This window comes from Manacus candei, unplaced genomic scaffold, assembly GCF_025592945.1.
Source record: "Manacus candei isolate 608988 ecotype Guabito, Panama unplaced genomic scaffold, ASM2559294v1 h1tg000119l, whole genome shotgun sequence".
NCBI classification, from domain to species: Eukaryota; Metazoa; Chordata; class Aves; order Passeriformes; family Pipridae; genus Manacus; species Manacus candei.
In genome coordinates this window covers 2197671-2220962 of record NW_026138167.1, presented here as the reverse complement: position 1 = coordinate 2220962, position 23292 = coordinate 2197671, and the positions used below count along the sequence as shown (strand labels likewise).

General features: G+C 44.1%; 1 protein-coding gene across 2 annotated transcripts in view; it reads left to right on the top strand.

Annotated features, from left to right (window-relative positions):
* The window catches only part of RORA (RAR related orphan receptor A), a 388788-nt gene that overhangs the window by 28063 nt on the left and 337433 nt on the right, over positions 1 to 23292 (top strand). For both annotated transcript variants that reach the window (XM_051770519.1, XM_051770515.1), the window contains exons 2-3: positions 4850 to 4970; positions 6081 to 6325. In XM_051770519.1, coding sequence (XP_051626479.1) covers positions 6154 to 6325 — 172 coding nt within the window. In that variant the 5' untranslated portion in view covers positions 4850 to 4970; positions 6081 to 6153. The remainder of the gene's footprint in view (positions 1 to 4849; positions 4971 to 6080; positions 6326 to 23292) is intronic.

The window sequence follows — 23292 nt, the reverse complement described above, 5'->3', positions numbered from 1 at the left end:
TCTGCTGTGTATTTGGGCTGCTTGATTACACTGATGGGGACTGTAATTTTTCGGTAGGCGCTCAGTGAAGGTAATTTTTGTGTCTCTAAGCCAGCCAGAAGATCAAGTTCTGGGCCCTGGAGAGCAGGAAGGTGTGCAGGCAGGGCTCCTCACTGGTGCACTGGGGATCCTGGGAGAGCTTTCACCGCCTGTTTGGGATGTTCTCTGGGATGGCTGGGATGGGAAGGAGTGGGAAGGGGCAGACAGTTCCTGCCATAACATCCCCCCCTTTCTGCAGGTGCTGTGCTGGAGAGGGCTGTGAGGGAGGTGAAGCCCTGAGCACCATTCCTGTGGAAAGGAAAGCTCTGAGGGCTCTGTGAGGAGCATCCCCACACTGATGCTGCTCACAGACCTCAGACACACAGGTGTTCTTTTGTCATTGTTCCTTCAGATACTTAGGGAAACTTAATCACAAAGAATATTACTTGGCCATGTTTTAGATTTGTGCAAATATGCAAATTTGTGTTTTGACTTGACCGTGCTCTCCCGTGATGTGTTAGACACTTTCTAGAAAGTATCTTATTAATTACATGCTAATGCACTGTAACACAAGGTCACTTGTAGCTTTCCTACTCAGGATGATTTATAACTAAGAACTTTTAGTCTGATAAGTTTTTGCTTGGCTAGTGCAAAATTCCGTAATGATTTTGTGTGAAAGGGAACTTTCCAAATGCATTTGAATGCTCAGATGTTTCAGGATCTTGCCAGTGAGCCAAATAACTTGGGATGGTTCTTTCAGGTAAGGTATATTGAGAGGGGTTACTGGTGGAATACACTGGGAGGATGTCAGAGATGTATGAAGGCATGTACACAATGATCATATAGACAATAGTAATGGGGTTTCTTATCAAAGATAAGGTATTTTTTTTCTCCTTGCTTTAACCTGCTTTTAACCTACTACTACTTTTAGAGAGACACATCTTTTGGCACAAGTTGCTAGCTGGTATTATGGACAAACTCTATAATAAATGTAGTATTTGAAGAAATGGCTATTGAGTAAAAAGCACAGTGGAAAAGATGATACTGAAGCAAGAGTTAATTAGAAAACAACCACCCCCACTTTGGACTGCAAGTGATACAAGATTTCAGAGATGGCGTCTCATTTGCTGATCTTCACTTAAAAAAGCTTCCATTTTCTTGAGATGAAAAATGTATCTTTAGATCAGATTTTTCTCTTCCCTGTTTCCCTTCTATTCTCCAGGGAACATGGGCAGGCTGAGTTGCTCCTCTAATTCAATTAGCTTACCTTTGTGGGAGGAAGAGGTTGTCTGCAAGTGTATGAAATGTGAGAGAGGTCTTCATCTGGCTACAGGAAAATATTCAGTCATTTTTTTTAACCATCTTCAAGAAAACGGCAGCAAAAACAGCTTGCTGAAAAAGGTAGATATCTCTGGGCCTTTTGCCTTAATTCATTCACAAAAAGTATTGAATTCTTAAGAACTGGCCTTGCTATTGATGCTTACTCTGTATATCAGGGGATGCTGATTATGGACACAGAGCTGTACAGATAAGCACAAAGGATTCATTACCTCCTATGTTGGGTGCTTCTCCAGTTTCTTTCAGAAACAGAAAATCCAGTAAGGAATGAATCCAAATGGCAGGAGAGGGAAGTGGAAATAGAGGCTTAACCAACAATGAAAAGCAGCTCATAGTTTACACGATGACTTTGCAGCAGGAAGAAGGAGATTCCGCTGAATCTGTGCTGTGCTAGTTAACAATTGCTCCTCAGTCTTTAAAACAAACAAAATTATATCTGTGAGTGTAAATTCCAGATGAACTGTTTGATGAGCTTTCCACTTCGCTTAGAGATAAAGGTTGTGGGAAAGGGTCCACTGAAACCGCACCCAGTCACAGTGCCTCCAGCACAGTTGTCTTATTTCTCTCCTATTATTATTTTTTTTTAATTTTGTTTTCATCCAGGATACAAGAGAATGCTGTTCAAGTAGTGTTTAATTTAATTACTACCAAATATTCAGGTTTCATACATGTAGTTTACTAGTCTGCCTGTTTTTGCTGAAGCTTAATGGGGTGCATAATTTTGAGAAAGTTGCTTTCAGGTATTATAGGCTGCATGTGTTTCCAGTGGAAGCAGTTTCTTGTCCTACTGTGAAATTTAATTAACTAAAGCTTTGTAAACCATTAAAAGATATGCCACAGAATATCATTCCAAATAACAGACGCATATATTTTAAATCCTCCTTTGAAGATTGGTCTATAAGCATGATGACATCAGACTTGTACTGAAGACTAGGAGGTGTCCTACACCTTGCTTCACTCTGAAACTTGCTCTTCTGACTGTCCTCAACCCATGAACTTTTTGCTTCCTTTTTTCCTGCAAAGACATCAAACCCACAGGGAGGGGAATGTGCCCAACGGAGGCAAATGTGCCTTAGCCCTGGCAACTTGTTGTGCAGGAGGAACAGCTGTAACTCTGCGATATTATTCAGGTACTGCCCTCATGGTTATTCATCTCTGCACAGTATATTGTCTGCAACTGCTAGACTGGAGCTGACAAAGCTTCCTAGGAAGGTTTGACAGTCCCCTTGGGGTGTGTGTGGTGTGGCCAGAGGTAGCCCAGAGCCCAGACTGTGGGCTATCATACAAGAGTCTGGACAATGCCCTTAGTCATATGATTTAGCTGTAGACTGTCATCAAGGAGCAGGGAGTTGGACTCAATGCTCCTTATGGGTCCCTTCCAACTTGAGATATTCGACGGTTCTATATAACTCCTGTGTTAGGAATGTACTTGGCATTCTTTTTGAAGGGAAATATTTCAACAGCTGTATTAGTTATGCATGTGGAAGACCCTTATCGACTACCTTAGGTTCAAAACAGACTTGCATATTAATGGGCAGTGAACACCACACAAAATGATGTTGTACTGTTCTCATGTGAATTATGATTTTCTTGCATGTGTGTGTGTGCTCTGTGCACCTGGAAAGAGTCTCTTCCTGTGTGTTTGGTTGTGTTCATTGTAGCTCTCCTGCCACTTCCTCTGTTGCTGTGTCAGTGCTCTGAAAAAGTGTCCATCTGATCTTTATATCTTGTCTACTTCAGAATCACATAACATTTGTGTGAATTTTTTTAATTAAATTTCTAAAAATTATTAGTTACCGTATCTACATGAAATCAATAAAATCACTAAGAGTTGTTTGGTGATACTTGTCCCCTTTTGTTCCATTACTGTTACTTCTGGTAGGATCTGCTGCAGGTAACATCTGCAGCACTTTCTAAAGTCCTTTTAAACCTAACTAAACATTTATCCTCAAGTTTCTCAGCATACCTGTCTTTGCTGCTAATGCCATCTCACTTGTTGAAACAAGCTTAGTGATCAAAGTTAATGAGCCATTTTAGTATGGGTTGGAAGCTAGAAATAGAAGACTGAAGGACGAGTAAGACCTTTTCTATGCTCAGGAAATGTCTTCGCAGAACGGGTTCACGGAGAGGGAGGTTTTGGCAAAAGTTGTGATGGTTTTCATCCATTAGATAAAGCTCACGTGAACTGTCACCCTATTTTCTTTGCTCATGGTGCTTTCAATTTTCAGGCACCCTCTCTTTTTGCAAGAGCAAAGCTGTTTTGTCTTTTTGCTTGAGTAGGTTCTACAAAACCTCTTAGATTGTTGCCTCTACAAACTTGCTACAGATCTGTTGTGCTTTAGCTGGTTCTAATTGCTAGTGACTTACGAGACGTTGTTAAACAACATAAAATTAATTTTTCTTCTCCATTGATTCAGATGTTCCAGGCACTTGGGTTTACTCCAGTGATTTCCCCTCCCTCTCAATTTCTTTTAAAAACCAAAGCTCTACTGTACGTTGTCCTGTTGTAACCTTCTCCTTTCTCTTCTAAGTAATTTGAAACATTATTTGCTTTTAGAAAACGGGGGAAAAGATGCACAAAATGATAATTGCATAGCTAAGACAGGTGTAGTGAATATCAGTGGCCTTTAACAGGTAAAAGGAGAAGAGAAAAAACCACACTACACTGGGATAATTTGAAGTATGTGCAATACTAAAACCAGTCCTGCAAAACACTCACGTGAATAATCCTTACTGTGGCAAGTAGTCCAATTGTTCCCAGCACTGGTGAAAGGCAGTGGTCTGGCAGCTTTGAGGAATGAAGTTCTTTTTTTATTAGCCGGGCAAGATTCCCAACACACATCGCCTGGTCAGCCTGCTTAAACCCTGATCTGAGGAGAGAGGGATAAGCTTTCTCTTGGGCTAACAGGCAGTTCGCTTTCCACAGATCACATAATTCTTGCTTGTGTTTGGAGGCTGCCAATTAGTGAAAAGAGAGGGGAGAGACTTTGCAGGAAATTGCAGGTCTGATCCACTGAACTTGCATCAGAGAAGGACCACCTCTCTGCCTGCTGTGGCTGCCAGTGAGACCACGCTGGGATGTGACCCCTGTCTGTGCCAGCCTGTGTTCCAGGGACGTTCCTGCAGACTCAGACAAGGCCCAGGGAGCAAACTGTGCTCCTGCCTTCCTCATCCCCTTCCAGTGCTTCCCTTCCCAGCTGCTCTCTAGGAACAGCTTCCATTGGGCTTGACAGTTTAACTTCACAATGGTGAAAAGTTTTTGTGTCCATGCCCCAGGGGCTTCCAGGCCTGCCCTAACCCAGTCCTTAATCACAAAGACCAAGTGCTGGTTTACTCAGTGGGCAAGGTCTGATCCCCTCACATTTATTCATGCTCTGAAAATAAATGCAGAATCATTTTTAATGTTACTCTGTCTTCTGCAATCTCTGCCCACCCCTCTCAGATGGAGGTAGACAATAAGATAATCAGAACTACTGTGGTGCTTCTTTTCCAGATACGGGTAATCGGAACTCCAGGACCCTCCAAATCAACTGACCCAAGACTCTACCCTTCCACCAAAGGAACTGCCAGCAGTGCAAGATGTAATCCAACTTGTGGACGAGCTCCTGGGGCAGGTAGGACTTGTGGTACATCTCACAGCTGTTCGAGCAGCCTGCATTTGTGGCAGAGCACTGCAGTACTGGTGATTAAACTGCAGAATGTGGAATTGTCCAGGGTTTACCTACAAGTTTCATCAGGTACCAGCATCAGCAGTGTTGAAAGCTGTAGCAACAGTCCTGGTTGGCAGAAGGTGGCATATCAGCTGCTTGCACATGATCCAGTACCATTTGGAAAAAGCTTGAACTGCTTTCAGTGAAAATGTCATTATTTGGTCTACTCAGGACGTGGTTCTAGTCAGAGCAGTCAAAGCAGGCAGCTTTAGCACCTTCTGTGCAGGAGGCAGTCGGACTGCATGTAACATGGCCTCTGCTACACAGGAGGGACGTGTTCTCCCATACACTGTTGGTGGCAGCTGCTACTTGATTTTAACATCAGGTGGTAGACAAGGAGTTGACCATTGCCGAGACTGTGAACTGCACAAGGGTGCTCGCAGAAGTCAGACCAGATCTGGAGGTCTCCTGGCACCTTGCTAGTCACCTTTTGTTCTGTGTCAAAGCGCACTTCATTGAGAGAGAGGTATTGTCTGAAATGTTGCCTTCTCCGGCTGCGCGGCTGCTAAACATGTGGGTCTTGAGACGCTTAGTACAGCTGGCATCTTCTGATGCGGCTTCAGCTGCAACAGTCATGGGAGGGGGGGTGGGAAGACAGCCCCGCTCGGAAGCTCTTCCCGCTGGTACCGGGGCTGGAGCGGGGAGCTCCCCGTGGGCCCGGTGGCCTCGCCGGCCGGGCCCCACCGCCGCGTCGAGCATCAGTCCCAGCCCCGGCGGAGGTCGGGCTGGCTCCCCGCCCGCCCCGGCCGGCGGCAGCCCCTTCCCGAGCCCCGGCCCCGCTCGGGGTCCGCGGGGGCCCCGCTGTGGCCGCCGCCCCTCCCGCGGGCGCGGGTCCCGCGCTGGGGCCGCTCGGGGGGCGCGGTGCCGGCGCGGGGCGCGGGGCTGGCGGAGCGCGGGGGGTGCGGGGGCGGGGGGGTGTGCAGCTCTCGCTAGCGCTGCTTGTGGTCACAGCCAGGCAAGCTCACATCCCATCTGGATCACGCTCGCTCTCTCCCTTCTGCTTCCCTACCATAGAGTTGCGCTGGAAACAGAAGATAGAGGGAGTGTAGGAGCTCGCCATCTCCAAGCGATCTACATTGGGAAAAACATGGAGTCCGCTCCGGCAGCCCCCGATCCAGCAGCCAGTGAGCCGGGCAGCAGCGTCTCCGAGGCGGCCGCCGGCGCCAGGGACACCCCGGTGAACCTGGAGCCTGCCCGGAAAAGCGATGCGCCGGCTCCCGTCCGCAGGCAGAGCTACTCCAGCAGCAGCAGCAGCAGAGGTAGGGAGACTTGGGGAAGGGGGAGGGGGCCGGGGGAGTGGGATCGGGGGGTGGGTGGGAATAGGAAGAGGGGGGCAAGAGAGAAGGGGGAAATGCAGCAATTTAATCCCCTGGTTTATTGCTCGTGCTCGTTGGAGCCGCGCACGCAAACAAGCCGAGCTTCTACCCCCCTGCAAAACCTTGCAAACTTTTATAGCTTCTTTTAATTGCTGCAGGAGGAGGGACAAATGCAATGAAAATATTGAGCGGTGTTTGGTGCTTTCCTATCTCCCTCGTTTATTGCCTGTGGTACCGGATGGGTACTGTGCCCCTGAAATTACATAATTTTATAAATATATAAAGCAACAGCAGGAGTATTGGGATTCAAGGGAACAAACTTTTAAAGCTGCAGTGTCCTTCCTCCCCCCCTTTTTTCTCCCCCTCGTCTGTCTCCTTTTGACAGTTTCTCAACTGGTGTGCTGTGGCTTGTTGTGAATGGGGGATCTGTGATTAAACAGGAGATTTGCGGTTTGCGGGTGACTTATTCACTCTCTTGCGCGCTGTTTTCCCTTAATTCATTTAAGTGTATCTTAAAAATTATTTCACCGCGGAGCGGGTGATCTCGTAGATGCCGTTGTCGAAGGTGCACAACTTCGCAGAGGGTCTCTCTGCGCCCGCGGCTTCTCAGCCGCTCCCCGCCGGCCCTCCCCGAATAGAAGCGCTGCCAACAGCCGAGCCCCCTTTCCTGTGGCCAGCTGTCAAGCCCTCTCCTGCCTCAGGTTGCGTCTCGTGGCCGTGCGGGTCAGCTCTGAGGGGGCTCAGGGCGGTGCAAGTTTGGTGCTGCCCGAGCCGCCCCGGCGGCGGGAGGGCTGGGGGGGGTGCGGGGCCGTGCGGGGCCGTGCGGGGCCGGGCTGCTCCCGCCGCGGGCACCGACACGGGCCCGGCTTCAAACAGCGCCGGAGTTTGCCGAGACGTGCGAGAGGGAGGAGGCTGCCGCTTTAATTACTTGTAAATAATTTATGAAGCGTTGCTCCCTACAAGAGGGGGGAGCGCGCTAGAGAGGCTTCGCTCGGTAAAATCCCTGGGTGATGGGTAAAAATGAATTAAATAACGCTATGTAATAATACACACGGCTGTTGAAGGATATGACGGGCGGTGAAAAAGTACGTGCCCGGCGGGAGCGGCAGCCCCCTCGGCGGCCGCCGGCGGGGCCGGGGCAGCGATGCCCGGGCGCTGGCGGTGGGGAGACGGGCTCTCCTCGGACGGAGGGGGTTTGGGTTGTAGGTTGGAATATGGCTGATCATGTGTTGGCTTGTGTTTTACAGTATTTTTCCCCTTTTGGCCACACCCCCCCTTCCCAGGCAGCTTCCCACTCAGGGAATCCGCGTACAGTAAAAGCCATCGAGATGACACACGCCGAAACATTTAATTAGAGGCGATTTGCGAGCGGGAGCGCGCCGTTCGGCGGATGCCGAGGCGAGGAGGAGCGGGCTCGGCCGGAGGAGGCCGGGTGGCCACGGGCGTGTGTGCAGGGAGCGTTTGGCTGCGCGGGGTATATTTAGAGCTTGCGAGAGTGGATTTGGAATGCAAGCGCCTTATGTAACGAGGTTAATCAGAAACACTGGAGAAAATTTCCTTAATTTGTCGGGGAGTTTTCTGGATGTTTGCGGAGCGGCCGTAGTTGGCGGGTGTTACACAACGGCCCCCCCGCTCCCGGCGCTCCCGGCCCGGGCTCCGGCGGCGCGGGCAGATGGTGCTGCCGGGGCGCGGGGCCGGCGGGAGGGACCCGCACCGGCCCGGGGAGGGGGGCAACTTCGGGATCCCATCAATTATGTAACGCTCGGCTGTCGCTTCTCCATGGATGCGAAGAGGAGAGAGAGAGAGAGAGAGAGAGGGGGGGGTGCTGGGAAGCCCGGGCGGCTCCGGCGGTGGAGGGTGTTTTCTCGGCGGTCCCGAATTGTTTGGGCTCTGGTACTGCTAACCCGCTGACCCACATGTCCCTCCTCCCCGGGGACTCGCCGGGGCCGGGGAAGGGCGGTCGGGCGGCGGCGGCCAGTCGCCCGGGCTGGCGGTGGCCGCTCGCAGCAGGCACCGCGTTATGTAACAGCGCGAGTGGGGCGGCGAAGGTCAGTGATGGAGGGAAGGGAGCCATCCCCGCACACAATGGACACGGCCCCGCACAGCGCACGGCAGCCAGCGCCCGGGGGGCTGGGGGAGGCAGGGGGAAAAGGAGAGTGGCAGGGGTTTGGGGGGGGGGGGGGGAGAGAATGAAAAAAAAAAAAAAAAAGAAGTGTTTGGGTTTTTTCGGATGATGTAATGGAGTTGGCAGAAAATACAAGTCTACTCCTAGAGTGCAAACAGTAAGAGAATTGGAGCTGGCATTCTGTGCTAATGTTGCATAAATTAGCGTATTGGAAGTAAATTGACCTACACACTATACACCAGCTGATTGTGCCTTTCTAATAGTTAAAACCTGGAGATACAGAACCACGCGGGGAAACATGACAGTATCAACGTTTTGGCCTCCTTCAAATCAGGACTTGATGGATTAAGTGATAGGGATCCCTATAGACTTGGAGGTTTGTTTTGTTTCTAAAGCTATTGGAATAGCATTTGGTTTCTTGCCCCTTTTTTTTTTTATATGGTCCTTTATATCTTGTGGCAACAACGTGACCTTAATGTGTGACTAGTATAGGTGAAATTATTTTTAGAACTACTGGTTTATAAGCTCATATGCTCAGCTGTGTACTGAGTTCAAAAATGTACCTGTTTGGGTCAGGATTCTTCCATGTGTTGGAAGCGGGCAGGTCTGGACTCTCACGCTGAATGGAGAAGTGAAACAGATACACAGATCCTTAGATAAATGTACACACTCCCCTGTCTAACTGTAAAAATCCTTATTTTTTGACTTGGCAAACACTACCAATATTTGTTTCGTATCCTTTATTTTCATAGCTGCACCTGCTGCAAAGCTGCTGCGATACTTCAGGGTTTATAATAACCTGTGTACATAGGGAATGAAGAAAACAAAATGAAAGACAGGACTGTTGATGAAGAAGCGGGGAAAGTTTGCTGTGGAATAAAATCTTAAGTGAAGCTTTAGTTATTACAACGCCATCATTTCAAAATACTTCATTGCTTGATAGGCAAACCTGTTTGCACCGCCATCCTTACCAGATCCTTACATAACTTGGGTTTTATTTTGCAAAGGTTAGGCTGTATTAGTTGCTGCGTAGAACACTTAACTTGGAAACAACTGCTGGAGTTATCAAAAGCACCTTGCAAATGGGGAGTTGTTACCTGATTTATTCAATATGTGGGAGCATGCCTGTATCCTTGCATGTTTTGGAAAATCACCTGCAGTTTGATATCAAAACTGATTGTTAGAGCATTGACACCATACATGGAAAAAGCAGGCAATGGATGAAACGTTCCCAAAAGGATGTTTTTTAATGCTGCTGCTGATTGTTCAGATTTCCTGAAGACCAGCCACTGTCCAGCAGGGTGAATGTCAGTGTGAGTGTGTGTGTGTGTGTTCTGCAGGCAGGGCTTGTGGTTTGCCATGGTTAGGAGGAGGAATGTTTCACTCACCAGCCCTGGCCCTGGCCTAGGACTGTTGTTGCAATTCATTTCACTTTGCAGGCTTTGCCATCCATGGACTTCTACCCATGCTACAGTCTAAGGCTTAATGTTGTGTTAGTCCCCTTAGAAACAGTCATAATTGAATAAACTGTACTTTAATAGAGAACTACTCTCTTATTAAAAAGGAAAAGTACATAAGAAGCTTTTAAACCTGAGAAAAATGCTTGGTTTTTTTGGAACCGAGCTCTTGGTCTCAGAGGTGAGTTGGTCAAGAGAGGATATCTTGCTGAAAAAAAAAAAGACAGCTCTTACATCATTGGATGATGCTGTGTGCAAATGTTTACATGATGCTTAATATTTAATAATAGAAAATTGCAGCTATGTAGGTACTTGTTCTTCTTTTCTTACTGTTGAAGTACTGAGGGTATTTGCTATTTTCCAGAACCCTTTGGAATTTTTTATCATGTCATCTATTTATCCTAATCCTTTCTCTACTAGTAAATTGAGGGATGTTGCTTTTTGTGCTATGTTTTAATTTGAGTAGTGCTCCACAAGTAGGGATGTGACATCATTAATAGTGACAACAATAGGTTTGTGATGTCCTTTTCTTTAAAAACCATTTTTTCCCTAGGTTTTCTCAGTTTCTGGATTTAGACTGTTCCACCGAGCAAAAATTCCACAGTGCAAAATTTCGTGTGTTGTTTTCAGGAGGACTCTTTTTGAATTTTATAAATTTGGATGTTTCCTGTAGATTCTTTGGGTTGCCTTTGTCATCACTGAGGGCTATTCTGCATGCACCACTGATTTAGTCCTATTTTGGTAGATGATATGTGCTTTGAATCCTTTAAAGTACAGCATTGTTTTAAATGTTTGTAGCATAGGAGCAATAATAGCAGCAGTATGTTGTTCTCCTAGGAACAATGCAGTTCTCTTATTTCAATAAACCATAACCTATTCTCTTATTTTATTTGCTTGAGAAACATCTCAGGAGCTCATAAACCAGTATGTAAATACTGTTATCATTCAACCAAATGCTGTAATTTTACTAAATAAAGAACATGTTTTGTAATGGAGATTAACGGGCTGTGTGACAATTTCAGTTTTGGGTATAGCACTGCATTTGAATAGAAAGGGCAATTTCAGCTTTGGGAGGTTGTCTGATTTTTTATTTTTCTTCTGGTATTTGTTTTCTAAGCTCCAAAAATGCGTGCTGGGGAAAATCTGAAATGACTCAATCGACTTCGATGTATTTAATCTGAGAGCTATCCCAGTAAAAAGGAGAAAGGGAAAAAGCTCAACCTGGTTTTAAATTACTGTGATATCCGTATCACTCTTGAAATTAATTCACAAACAGGTGAGCCATTCTTTACCGAAATATTTTTAGGAGCGTGTTTTCAGTGACACACAGTTGTAAGAACAGGTGTTAAAAAAGACAAATTAAAAAAAAGAAAAATTAAAATTATGGGTGTGTCTGAATGCACTGACCAGTCTGAGTGCAGGATTGTTTACAGGCTCGGTGCTCCCCTAATTCCAGACGGGGAGCACAGGGCTCCAGTCGGCAGCAGGAGCTGGGGCTGGCAGAAAGCAGGGGAAGGAGAAGGGGAATGCTGGGCCCAGGTAGGTTACAGGAAGCTGTCAAAATCCAACAATACACTTGACTGAGGGCCTTCCATTCCCGTGCTGCAAGGCAGTTGTCACTGCCTCAGCTGTCTGTCCATCCAGGCCTCTCAGCCATAGGCTTCCTGTCATCCCAGTTCCTCTGGGAGCAGAGTCACATCTCAAGCAGAGCTGAATTTTTTCCCTGTCACAGCACACTCACACCTGGACCTGAGCACGCTGGGGAGCTTCTGCAGTTTGCTGTGGCTTTGGTGGGAGGGGAACTTCCTATAGGTAAAATGTTGGAGGAACTTGTGAATGTGTGGATGCATCCACACTTCATATACAGATTTCTGCTGTCTTGTTTTCTCTTCCTCTGGTTCCTCGTTCAAGTATCTTGTGTTTCACCTATTGCTGAGGCTGTCTTTGGAGCCCTGATAATCACCTCTGGAAATGCAGTTTACAGAGCTGTAGTTTTTAAGCTGTTGGTTCTCTATACACTCACAGCTGGCAGACAGTTCATGCATCCTTACCTGCACAGATTCTCACAGATATGTAGAGGAGGGTCCTGCAGAGCAGAGTCTAAATCCGCTGCTGCCACTAGATAGATCCATGTTGCACCTTTGGTCTCAGAATGGATAGAACTTCAGTTTTAGGGTTGTTAGGGGTTTTTTTGGCTCTTCTACAGCTTTGCTGTTGTGATGATTAGAAAGTTTCTCACTTCTAACTAGCTGTGTTCAAGATGAGTTAGTTCTGTTGCTTCTTTAAATGTTTTCTATAAAATCCCCTTGGACTGAAAATGAAGAAGAGACTGGTATTTTATTTTGTGATAGCTGAACTAACACAGTGAGCTCTGTTCTCTGACTCACAGTTTAGCACTTCAGCGTATCTGTTGTAGATGGTCTGTGCTGATAGAAACATGAGAACAGCTTGGGCTGTATGTCACGAGGAGTTAATTGTCTAATTTCTTGAATGCAAAGGTAGTGAATTATTCTTCATCCCGTTATCTGAAGTCTCATCTGGGTATGTTTCAGTCTCAGCAACAACTGAGCTCTTCAGAGACTAAGTGTACTAGGGTGTGTATTTTCATGAAGAAATTGTGGGGCTTATTTTACAGCAGTTTAATCTTATAGTTTAGCCTCATTGCACTGTTCATTTGGAAGGATCCCCAGGTGTTTTCAACACTATCGGGAACCATTTTGCTTATTACTGAAATCCAGCCACTTCTTGTGTGGAATCTGACAGCTGTTTAATGGTGCTCAGCCATGCTAAGCAGATCAGAACAGAAAGTGAAGAATACCATACCTGATTGAAACACTCAGAGGGATTTTGGATACAGATAATATAATTATCTGCATTGGAATTGGGTCAAACAGCTCTATTCCTGTAGAAAATTACTAGATATTTTCAGTGGCAATGTATGGTCAAGAAATTGGTTTGAAATACCTTCCTGAAAATGATACCCCCAGCAGTGAGATAATCGAAGATCCTGCTGCTTACCCTATTGTGATCACCAGATGCAGTATGATCAATGTTTTCTTCGGGTATTTCTGGATGTATTAATTGTTTGGTTCCATGCTGGTATGTGAAATCTTATAAACCAGGGGGGACGCCTGGCATGTTGCAGGTCTTGCTTTGTGAAGCAAATTTCTCACCCTAGCATTCCTTAAGTAGTGAGGTGCAGTCTGTGAAACGTGCTCGTGTTCACAGGGGTTTCACAGCTGGTTCTGGGGGATCTGTTGCCCCTCAGCCAGGAGGGGATGGGGGAGGTGGGTGTCACCGTCTTGTGAGGATATTGGGGACCGTGGGGAAAACACAGAGCTCTTTTCCACTTGTCTTCAGTTTCGCTTCCCATATTATGTAGCAAAACAGGATATAACAGAAGATCTGCAAAGGACCAAAAGTCAAAATTCATGATCAACCGAATGTACATAAATGTTCCAGTAATAATGACCAACTGCAGAGCCTTTCATTTGTAATTTAATCTAATAATTTCCGTGCACTTCTAAAGGAACACGCTATGAAGCTGGCAACTCCTGAGGAATTGCTGTGCTGTTACAAACAGCATTTGAGCTGGCATTATAACAGCATGATAGATAGCGAGATGGAGAACAAAGTTAGCAGCTGAAACTGAGCTCAGAGCAATCGCCAGCAGAACGTGAGAAAGCAGAGCTGGGTTATGATAACCTCCCTTGTAGAACCAAATTAAACCGTTCTTAAAGGCTTTGTTGATTTTTAGTTTGTAGTTGTACCGTGTATTTACTTCACATGGGCGTGTGAGATTAATGAGGCAGGTGTAGTGATCACGGAGAGAAAAACTGCGGTGCTGCTGTTCTTTTTAAATGTTCCATTTCATGCAGACTGTGGGATATTTACAGCATTAATTGACAATATGTCTGTGTGCTTTAGTTCTGCAACTGTTCAGATGGATTGAAAGTGTTTAATCCAGAGAGAGGATGGAAATTAAAACTCCTAGAAGGAGGTTGAACAGAGACCCTCCCCTCTTTTTTTTTTTTTTTATTACTCTTACAAAAATCCTTCGAATGCTCATCCAAAGAGGTGGTTTGTGTGAAGAATGGTGAATGTGTGGCCAAGAACTCTGTGGCTGGTTTTGAAAATGTGGCTGAAAGAATACAAAGGGCAAATCAAAAATCAAAAAGTGGAGGTAGAGCATTTGGCATAAGGGCCATTGATGACACATCCAACAGCACTGCCAGCTCCTCACCTGGGAGAGAGGAGTTTTTCCACAGCTCTGTAGAATTGTATGCCTTACACTTCTGAAATACATATATATGCAAAACTGTAGACACCATGGGGAAAACTTAAATTATGTATTAGTAGAGCTTGACTTGACTGTTTTGGCACTGAAGCAAGGTCTGTTAGATACAGTCAAGGATAAAACCAAGGCCAAGACTTGTGAAATACTGATTATAGGGTTTATTTTATTCCTGTCATGGAATTATGAGAATACTTTAAAGTAGGATTTCCCCTCATAGTTTCTCTTCAAAGGTAGAGGTAGGAAAAAAGGCTTTTTTATGAGCCGATAGATGACTCTGCCAAAGTCTGTACCAAATGTAAATCAGTGAAAGGGCTCTACTGCACTACGTCTTTTAACTAAGGGCAGAAAGGTAAGGTTTGAACTATTTGTTTGAGAGAAGTCTTGAAATTTGGTAAGACAGGCTAAAATACAGCTTTTGTTAATACTTTACTTGAAGTAAAAAAACTGTCAGCATGAAGCATCTTCTAAATCCTGTGTATATTAAAAAATAAAATAAAATAAAACCAATCTCAGAGGAAACTAGGGCATATCAAAAACCTCTCTCTGCGTCATGCTTCATTTGTGTAATCTTTAGAAGTTTTGTTAGTCATTTGTCTTGTCATTATAGCAGTTGGGAAAGGGTCCTTTACTGTCTGGGTTGTTAGAGAGGCCTCTTAAAAATCCCAATGAAGTATTCTCTGAACTGGTAACTCTTCTGTTGAGTCAGAGTGATTCTGGGATAAATACACGTAAAAATCAGGCAGCAAAAGCACAAAAGCAACTCTTTGCAGGACTGATGCTTGGAGGAATAATGGCAGAAGCACTCTGGGGTGGTGCTGCACTCCCAGGCTCTGAGCAGTCCTGCCAGCCTGTCAATAGCCAGCCAGGATTTACACCTGGAGAGTCTTTAAAAAAACCAGACCAACAAGTCATTTCTAGAGATTTCATTCCCACTCAACACTCTTAACATTTGTAATGGTATATTTTTTTTCTGCAAGAATCAGGTGTACTTTTAAGAAGTGGTCTGATTTTCATGAATGTGAATGTGCAAGGGATCAGCTCAGGTCAGTCATATGTTGGCAGCATGAGAGCTACCCTTGGCTATTAGAAGAGTTCTGCTCTGCTGGCACAAGACTTGGTCCTGTGACAGTTTATGTGTGTGTTTAATACCAAGTGCAGTGAATGATTCTGTTGGTGTCAGTGATAGTGAAGCTGGGCTGTGTGTGTAGTAAAGATCAAGGGAAAATGGGAAATTGTTTAGAAAAACATGAAATTCTAGTATCAATTAAAAGGACTTTGGAAAAAAAGATGAATTAACTGTAGTTTTCAGGGTAGGGGGGCTGGGTGAGTAGTTGTAATTACTTTGGCAGATATATTGTTACCCTGCTGTAATTTTGCTTGTGGGATCATACTGTGGCTCCACTGCTGGAGAAGAATTTATATCCCTACTTCAGAGCAGCTGTTAGGAGATGAGCAACCATTTCCTCGGGTACAGAACCTGAGCTGCACTTGTCTGTTGCTGGATATGGAATGTTTTTGCTCAGATTGCTAAAGGATTTTTTTTTTTGGAATTACTGAAATCTTAGCTCTCTCTATATATATGTATATCAATCAAAAAGTCTTTTTTGTTTCCTGATGGAAAGAAGGAAGGGAAAGGTGAACAAATTGTAGGGACTTACCCACAAAAAATCTAGAAAGCTGAGTGTTGAGGTGCCCTGCCATTTGGCTTTTCTCTCTCTAGATTTTGGCTGCCTCTAAGAGGGTTTGACCATAACGGAATTATTTTCCCATATTTTTTTGTTTTCTAGGTAAATTACACTCTACCACTTTACCTCTTTTTAGAGATTCACCGTTCTAGTTCATGAGAAGTTGCAGTTGTTAATTTTTTTGATGATAATACCCCAGGGAAATTGCCAGGCTGGGTCAGCAGTGTCTCAGAGATGTGACGGGCAGCGTGGTATCCAAGGCTGTGCAAAAGAACAAGGGAAGATTTTTTTTTTTTTATTTTATTTTTTAAAGGGGAGCAAAATCCTTCCAAAATTCTAGCGAGTCATTAACTTTCCACAGCAGTGCCCAAGGCATTCCGTCACTAGGATCTTTGGTTTCAGCTCTCCAGAGAACGCTCCCACACACAGCATTCACCTCGGAGGGGATAAGGACAAAGGATTCTGGACGAAGCCAGGATCAACAGATCAGCTTGGTTTACAGCTTCCCTTTAGCATGCTGCATTTGGCCTCAGCCTGGGGTTTCTAACGTTCCCAAATCCACCTTCCTGTTGTTTTCAGCCCAGCTCAGAGACTGTGGAAATTGTCACAGATCTCTGCAATTGGCAAGTTCCCCTCTGAATTTCTTCCACGTATCCTTTCTTTTCTTCGCCACAGCAGAGGTTCAAAGCAGAATGTCTTTGGGGATTTGAGAGCAAATGATCACAAGTGGCGAGGTGGGGACTGGTGCCAATATACTGAAAATATTTTGTTGCATTGCTTTTCTCTGCACACAGCACAACGCACACTGGAAGCAAACTTGGCTCTGGAAAGGCAGCAATAGAAAATGTAAAAACAAACCCAGAAAGGAAGTAAATGAAGCCAAAGGGGGAGCAGGGTAGTTTTGGGTAATGAACAGTAAAAGAAAGATGTGGAACTTAAGGAAGAAGTGTAATGAAAGGGCACAAAGGAAAGATGACTGATTTGGAGAATGGCCTGGAAAAAAAAAAAAACAACCAACATTTGGAAAAGGACTGGAGTAGTGGGGGAAGCTGCAGTGTCTGCTGAGGGGAGGGGAATTTACTGCCTTACTGCCTCTGGGCAATTAATATATTCTTATTCTGTGATCTTGTCTTTCCTATGGAATGGAATGTAAAATGTGTTTAGTGCATGGTGGGGTCTCAGACAGTTGCCTCTCAGATTTGCTCCAGCACCCCATTGTTTCCAATGAGCTCTGACTAAATGCTTTCACCAGAGATGTTGTGCTAATGTGTTATATGAATTATTTGTCTTATCTCAGTCCTGTGAAATTAGAAGCCCTTTCCCACAGTGTGTTAAGCAGATTAAAATGAAAACCTGTTTTGATGGTCCAGGAACAGTTCAAATATTTGAAGAAAAAAAAAAAAGGAAAGAAAAAAGTTGTGAACTAACAGTGGGATGCTGTGAGGAGGCTTTATGAAGCAAACACATTTTATCACTTAAATGGTGAGATAAGTTCCAAGCTTTCCTTGAAAAGGTTTATATTGTTTTCCTTGATGCCTTAAATCAAGGGAAGATCTTGGGCCTCATAGTTTCTGCTAAGATACCTTTTGTTGTTGTTGTAATTTGAAGTTAACTTGCTGGGCATCTGTGCAGTTCCTTCTTCAAAACCTTGTAGTGACCAAAGGACTACGTTTACCTACTGGTAGGCAGTCCTGGGACAGGTCTTGGGCTGTTTGGAAAAGCACTAAACATCATATTAGAGGCTGCTACCAGCTGTTTTTTGTTTGTAGGAGAAATTACTGTAAAAAGTAGTCAATGGCTTTGTAGAAGTACACATGAGATTTGGGATTCATGTTACTCTGTCTCTTGAATTCCTATCTGGTGTATCAGTCCCTTCTCCCTCAGGAGCAGAATATGTTTTAGTTACAGCAGCATTTTATTTATACTGACTCACTCTATCCTAGTGTCATAATGTTCCAAGACACTTTATAAGATAACTGTTCTTCTACCTGTGTGGCTTTTGTCATGCAGAAAGTCTAAATCTATAATGAAATTAGTACAGACATGACACTTGCTTAAGATAAAAAGGGTATCCTGCTGTGTTTGGGCAATAACTTAATTAAGACATCACATATTATTGTAATATATGAGAGTGGACAGAGTAATGGTGTGATGTCAGAGTGAGCACTGTACGTTTTCTGGACTCTGTTCCTGTTGCTGTAGCTTTCTCATTAATTTCTCTAATTTCCCTGCAGAGAATTTAGAAAAAAGAATCCCTGTTGCTGCATCAGCAGTGTTGCCCCTTGGGGCCTCTTCAGATTCCCCTCAGGGCTGAGAAGTCCTGGAAGTGCTCATGGGCTCCACTGTTGGAGCTTCGGGCTGAGCTGAGCTCCACATCCCGAGGACACCCAGAGGCAGGAGGTGCAGGAGAGCTGACCTGTTATTTCCTGCTCTGTGGACTAAGTGAGCAGCTCTGGAGCACTGAGGGGGCAGAGGAGGTCCTTCCCAGCCTGCCTTGAGGTGCTGGTTTCCCACAGAAGGAAGGGATATGCACAAGTCTGGCAGTTTTCCCTCTGTCCATGTTGGATGGGGAGGCAGCAGCTGTGCCCTGATGACTTTTCTTCTTCTCCAACATCTGCTCTAGGTGTCCTTTTGTACCAGTAGCTCCATGCCCGTGTCCCTGGGATACCTCTGCGTGCTGTTGGCACAGGACTGGAACAATCCCCCCTCTCTCTGGTGCTGCAGTCAGAACTCCTGGTGTGGGTGCAGCTCTGCCAGAAGAAGGGAGCATTTCTCAGTTTGTCCTGGGTTCCAGTGGAGCAAACCCAACATAAACATTTTTTTCCCCAAAAGTTACCCTCTGTCAGGTTACAGCTTGACATGCTGGAAGGAGTGGGGGCTGGGGAGGAAGGCAGCTTTTTTTTGGTCCTAACTGGCTCTGCTGTCTGGGCAGTGCTTCCCAATCCTCAGGAGATTGTAGGGATCTGTCTCTGCTTAGCCCTTATCAAGTTGCAATTATACCACTACTGCTCAGTGGATTTACATGGTTTAATTTAAACTAAAGGCTTCAGATCCCCCTGCAGACTGGACACTACAGTCCTGTGGTGTTCCACAGAGGGATTTTGCAGTAGGTTATGTATTAAAACTTTATAAGAATTAGCTAAATGGCAGTGGTAGGGGGAAAGCAATATTCCTTCTTTTGGTGTAAATTCTTACCTGTTGTAAGCATTTTTCACCATTCCTTGGCCAGACCAGCACAGAAAAAATTGGTTTTAGTCTGTCTCAGGTCTGATTTTACAACATTTAAGTGTAAATGTAAGTAGTTGAAGTTTTTGTGTAATGCTGACATTTCTATGTGATATTTCTCTAGAAAAGTAAATATTTCTACATTACTGTTTTCCAGTGTTATGTTTTCTCTGTAAACACATTGCTTTTGATTTGCATTTCTTTTTCATATTTATCCAATGTGTTTTGTTTTAAGCAGAGAGATTTATAACTGCTGGACATTACTGAGGGAAAAAAGTTATAGACGTAAATCAAGAACATATAGGGAATAATTAAGCTATATTAAAATTAAAGCATTTGGAATTTTTCATGCCTTTAAGGTAATGTAAATTTAAAACATACTTTAGATTTATATCATATGAAGCTGTTCTGCCTGACTTCCACCAGCCTTTATTAAGGACTAAGCAGTCTGCTTGCAACCTTTTGTAGAGATCACACTTTTATTTGTAATTTGTCTTCTAATGTGCAGTTAATAGTGATGTGGCAATCATTCAGTTTTGCAAAACCAGGTAGGCTTCCAATACTATAGAGAGGTTTCTAATACGTGGAAAAACACTTTATTTGAGGCATTGCCATAGTAATTAGGTTCTTCACGTTTTCCTTAAAGACAGTTTGGAGGAAAAATTCCTTCCGGCGGCACCAATTTGCAAATTTATATGCAGATGTGGAATGCTCTCATCAGTATTCCATTTGGGAAGGTTTCCATTAAAACCTCACGTGGTGAAGCTGAAAGGACTTAGTGCAGATGTGCTGGGCCTTCTTGCATATCACATTTGTTCCTCTGGAGGAACATCCAGAGTTACTGGGACGGGGTTCAGAGACATTCATGCTGTATATTTTTTACACTGCAAGAGGTCAATTCAGTTTGTTGTCTCTGGTAAGAGTTCTTCCTGTGGCCACTGAGTTACCAAGACTTGCAGGAGAGGATGAAAGCAACAGCCATAAACTCTGAGTTCCCTGATGTGCATTAGTCTGCCTGGTCAAATCCATACTTTGAGATCGGGAGGGACAACTGGGCTTTAAACCTCCCTTTCTCTAGAACTGCCTTCTCCTCTGGACACACCTGCTCCTCTCCCACACCCCCCTGTCCGATTCAGCTGCAGCAGCACGAGCTGAGGGTGAGTGCTCAGGGATGGAGGGTGTTGGGAAGGCTCTGGTTTGATGGCAACATCAAACACTGCTGCAAGTTCTGAGCTTAAAATGCAAGTGTTCACTCCACCTAAGCTGATATCATTAACCATCAAAGGCTGTTTAATGTGAGCTGGAGTTACAGATCCGAGATGTGAAAAGAATTGAAATAGTGTGTTATGTAACTTCAGGTTGATAATATGTGGTTGTGTTACAGAGAAGGATTAAGGGCAAGTTTTATCCAAAGGCACTTTCAGGAACTGGAGATATCCAGAATATTGTTAGTCATCCTTTCAGCTTTTTATTAGCAGTATCTTGCTGAGACAGGTAATTGTTAAAACTGGAAGTCTGGTTGGTAGTTCAAGTCCAAAGATGTATTAAAGTGAACTTTCCAGCAAAGGGGAGGCAGGTCACTGCCAGTGGTTTCAGCCAGAGAAACAAACCTGAAATCTGCTTTTTGGTCTGTCTGTTCACCACCTTTGGAGTTTGTCTGTTTGTCTGTGTTTGACAGACTTTGAAGTAAAAAGGGGTTTGATTACAAGCAATTAAAGTATTCAGGAAAAGGGGGTAAGTAGTAAAATTCAGAAACATGCCCGCACAGGGAAGAGAAACAAAGAAGAGGGGCCCCATATAGATCTTCTCTAGTATAGGGAAAGTCTGGCCAGTATGTTGTTATCAGTACATTTGGAATGGTGGGAGACTGAATTGAGATTCTTCTGGGAGAACCAAGCTGGAAATCTTCCATCAGAATGTAAGAGAACTGGCCAAAATATTCAAATAAAACAAAACTCCACAGGGTTCTGCTACCTCCTTTCTGGTTCTGAACTTGGCATCAATGAACAGCTTTGGAATAGCTGTGATATCAGCTGTTTGCCTTAAGAGGACAAGAGGTTTGTGTACCCTTCAGAAGCTGGAGAAGAGATGGAATCCCAGCCATCAGTAGGCTCTGGACTCCTCATATCAGAACCCAAAGCAAGAGTTAACAACTGAATGTTCCACTGGGCATGGTGCACTTCATATTTCAAACTGAGCAAATGCAGCAGGAGGTCTGAAGTGGAGCTGAGCTTCCAGAAACCAGCCCAATAACAACAAAAAACCTTAATCTTAGTATGAAGACCTTGCATTGGGGCATCATGCAAATCCTGTTAATAGGGTAATAATTCTCCATTAATTCCCATCGCTGTTATGTCATGTTGATTTTTAGCTGCTTGATTCATCATAATTTTGTCAATTATATTGAAGACTCTTTTTATATTCAGCTATTAAAAAGTGGCTTAGGTTTCTGTTGATTCTCTAATTTTTGCATCTTTTCCTAAGATCACTGATGTCCTGAACGACAATTCTCATTTTAGGAGTAGAAATATCTGTTGAAATTCTGTTTCCTTACTTCCTCAATATATACATGCTGTCCTTTTGAAGTAGGTTGTACTGCTTCCCAGGAGACTAGGGAAGCTTCTGCTCTTCTTTCTGTTTGAATCTTGCTAATGCAAGTGTTACCAAGATATTATGTGTTAAATCTGCAGCAAAACAACATTGATTTCTTTCATTCTTTTCTGTATGGTGGAAGGAAGCAGAAGAGGTTTTACTCTTAGCATTTATCACACCCAAGTGGGCATGGGAGTAATTTTTCTAAGACAAGAATTATTTCTAAAAATACGCTTATGTTTATTCTGTTTGTTTAAGCTTTCTTGTCTGAGCTTAGCAGGTTTCTAAAGAGCTCTTTTTCCAACATGAAGATGGTGAGACCTGATGGATATTAAAATTTAAGTGAAACATTTATATTCCTAGAGGAAAGGTGCATCTTCAGGGAAAAAGAATGAACGTTGCTTAATTGATAGTGACACGTGTGCTGTATTTACTTTCACTGAACAGGTGTGAAAATTCATCTCCCCTAATGGGTCTGTGTGATTTTGAAATTCTGACCCTTTTAAAAAACTGGAATCCCTAAGATTTTCTGTGTTTTAGATTGAGTGCCTGTTTGGCAGATGGAGGTGCCAGGGTAGGTACTTCCTTCCCCGAAGGGTGAGTTATCATAGCAGAATTCAGGAACTGGAGCTATCCAAAATATCATAAGTCATCCTTTCAGCTTTTTATTAGATCCCAGGAGAATAAACCAGCTACATTGAGCTATGAGGGTTCCACTCAAAGCATTTAAAAAGACGTTTTATTAAGTATTTCTAAAAGAGAAGAAGAGGGTTTTCGGTAACAGCAAATGCAGGGGGGGTGCTGTCCCATTAGCAGAGTTCATCTCCCAGGCTGATTTCTTTTAATTGACAGAATTATAACCAGTGATGAACTGTTGGTATCAACATGTTGTAATGACCAGTTAATGGAAACAAGGAGATGTTTTCGTTTCGGAAAATTGATGTGGTGAACAACAGGAGCAGACACAGGTAGGCTCATAAATTGCTAAATGGGTGCACTGGAAGTGCTGCTTCTGAAAGATAAACAGCTGGGGAAGAGTCAGAGGAAGTGTTGATTTTTGTCTTAGTAAGATAAGTACTGACAATCAGACTAATAAAAACAAGGTTCCAGTAGATTATTATTTTACTGACTTGTATGCCTTTCGTGTTGGAAGTGTAATGGAATTGAGGTCTCCCTCCACTGAGAATTAATAAGCTGTGTTTCACTTGCCTTGTGTTGGAGTAACTTAGTTTTACTATTTTGCTTTTTCTCCTCTGTGCTGCTTATGCTCCAGCCCATTCAGTCTCTTGCCTGTAGGTATTTCTCACTTATTTATTTCTTATATGTCTTATTCCTCATTTATAGCCAAGTGTTTTTCATGGTGAGTAAACTTTGTGATAGCTTAATGAAATTTAGCTTTGCTCATCTCTGTCCTAACAACCTTCCTTCTGGCTAGATGAAATTAAGCTCCAGTCTCTTTGAAGACGTTTTTGTGTACAGATTTTTTTTCAGGGAACTTTAGCTGATTGCTGAAAACATCTCAGATTATG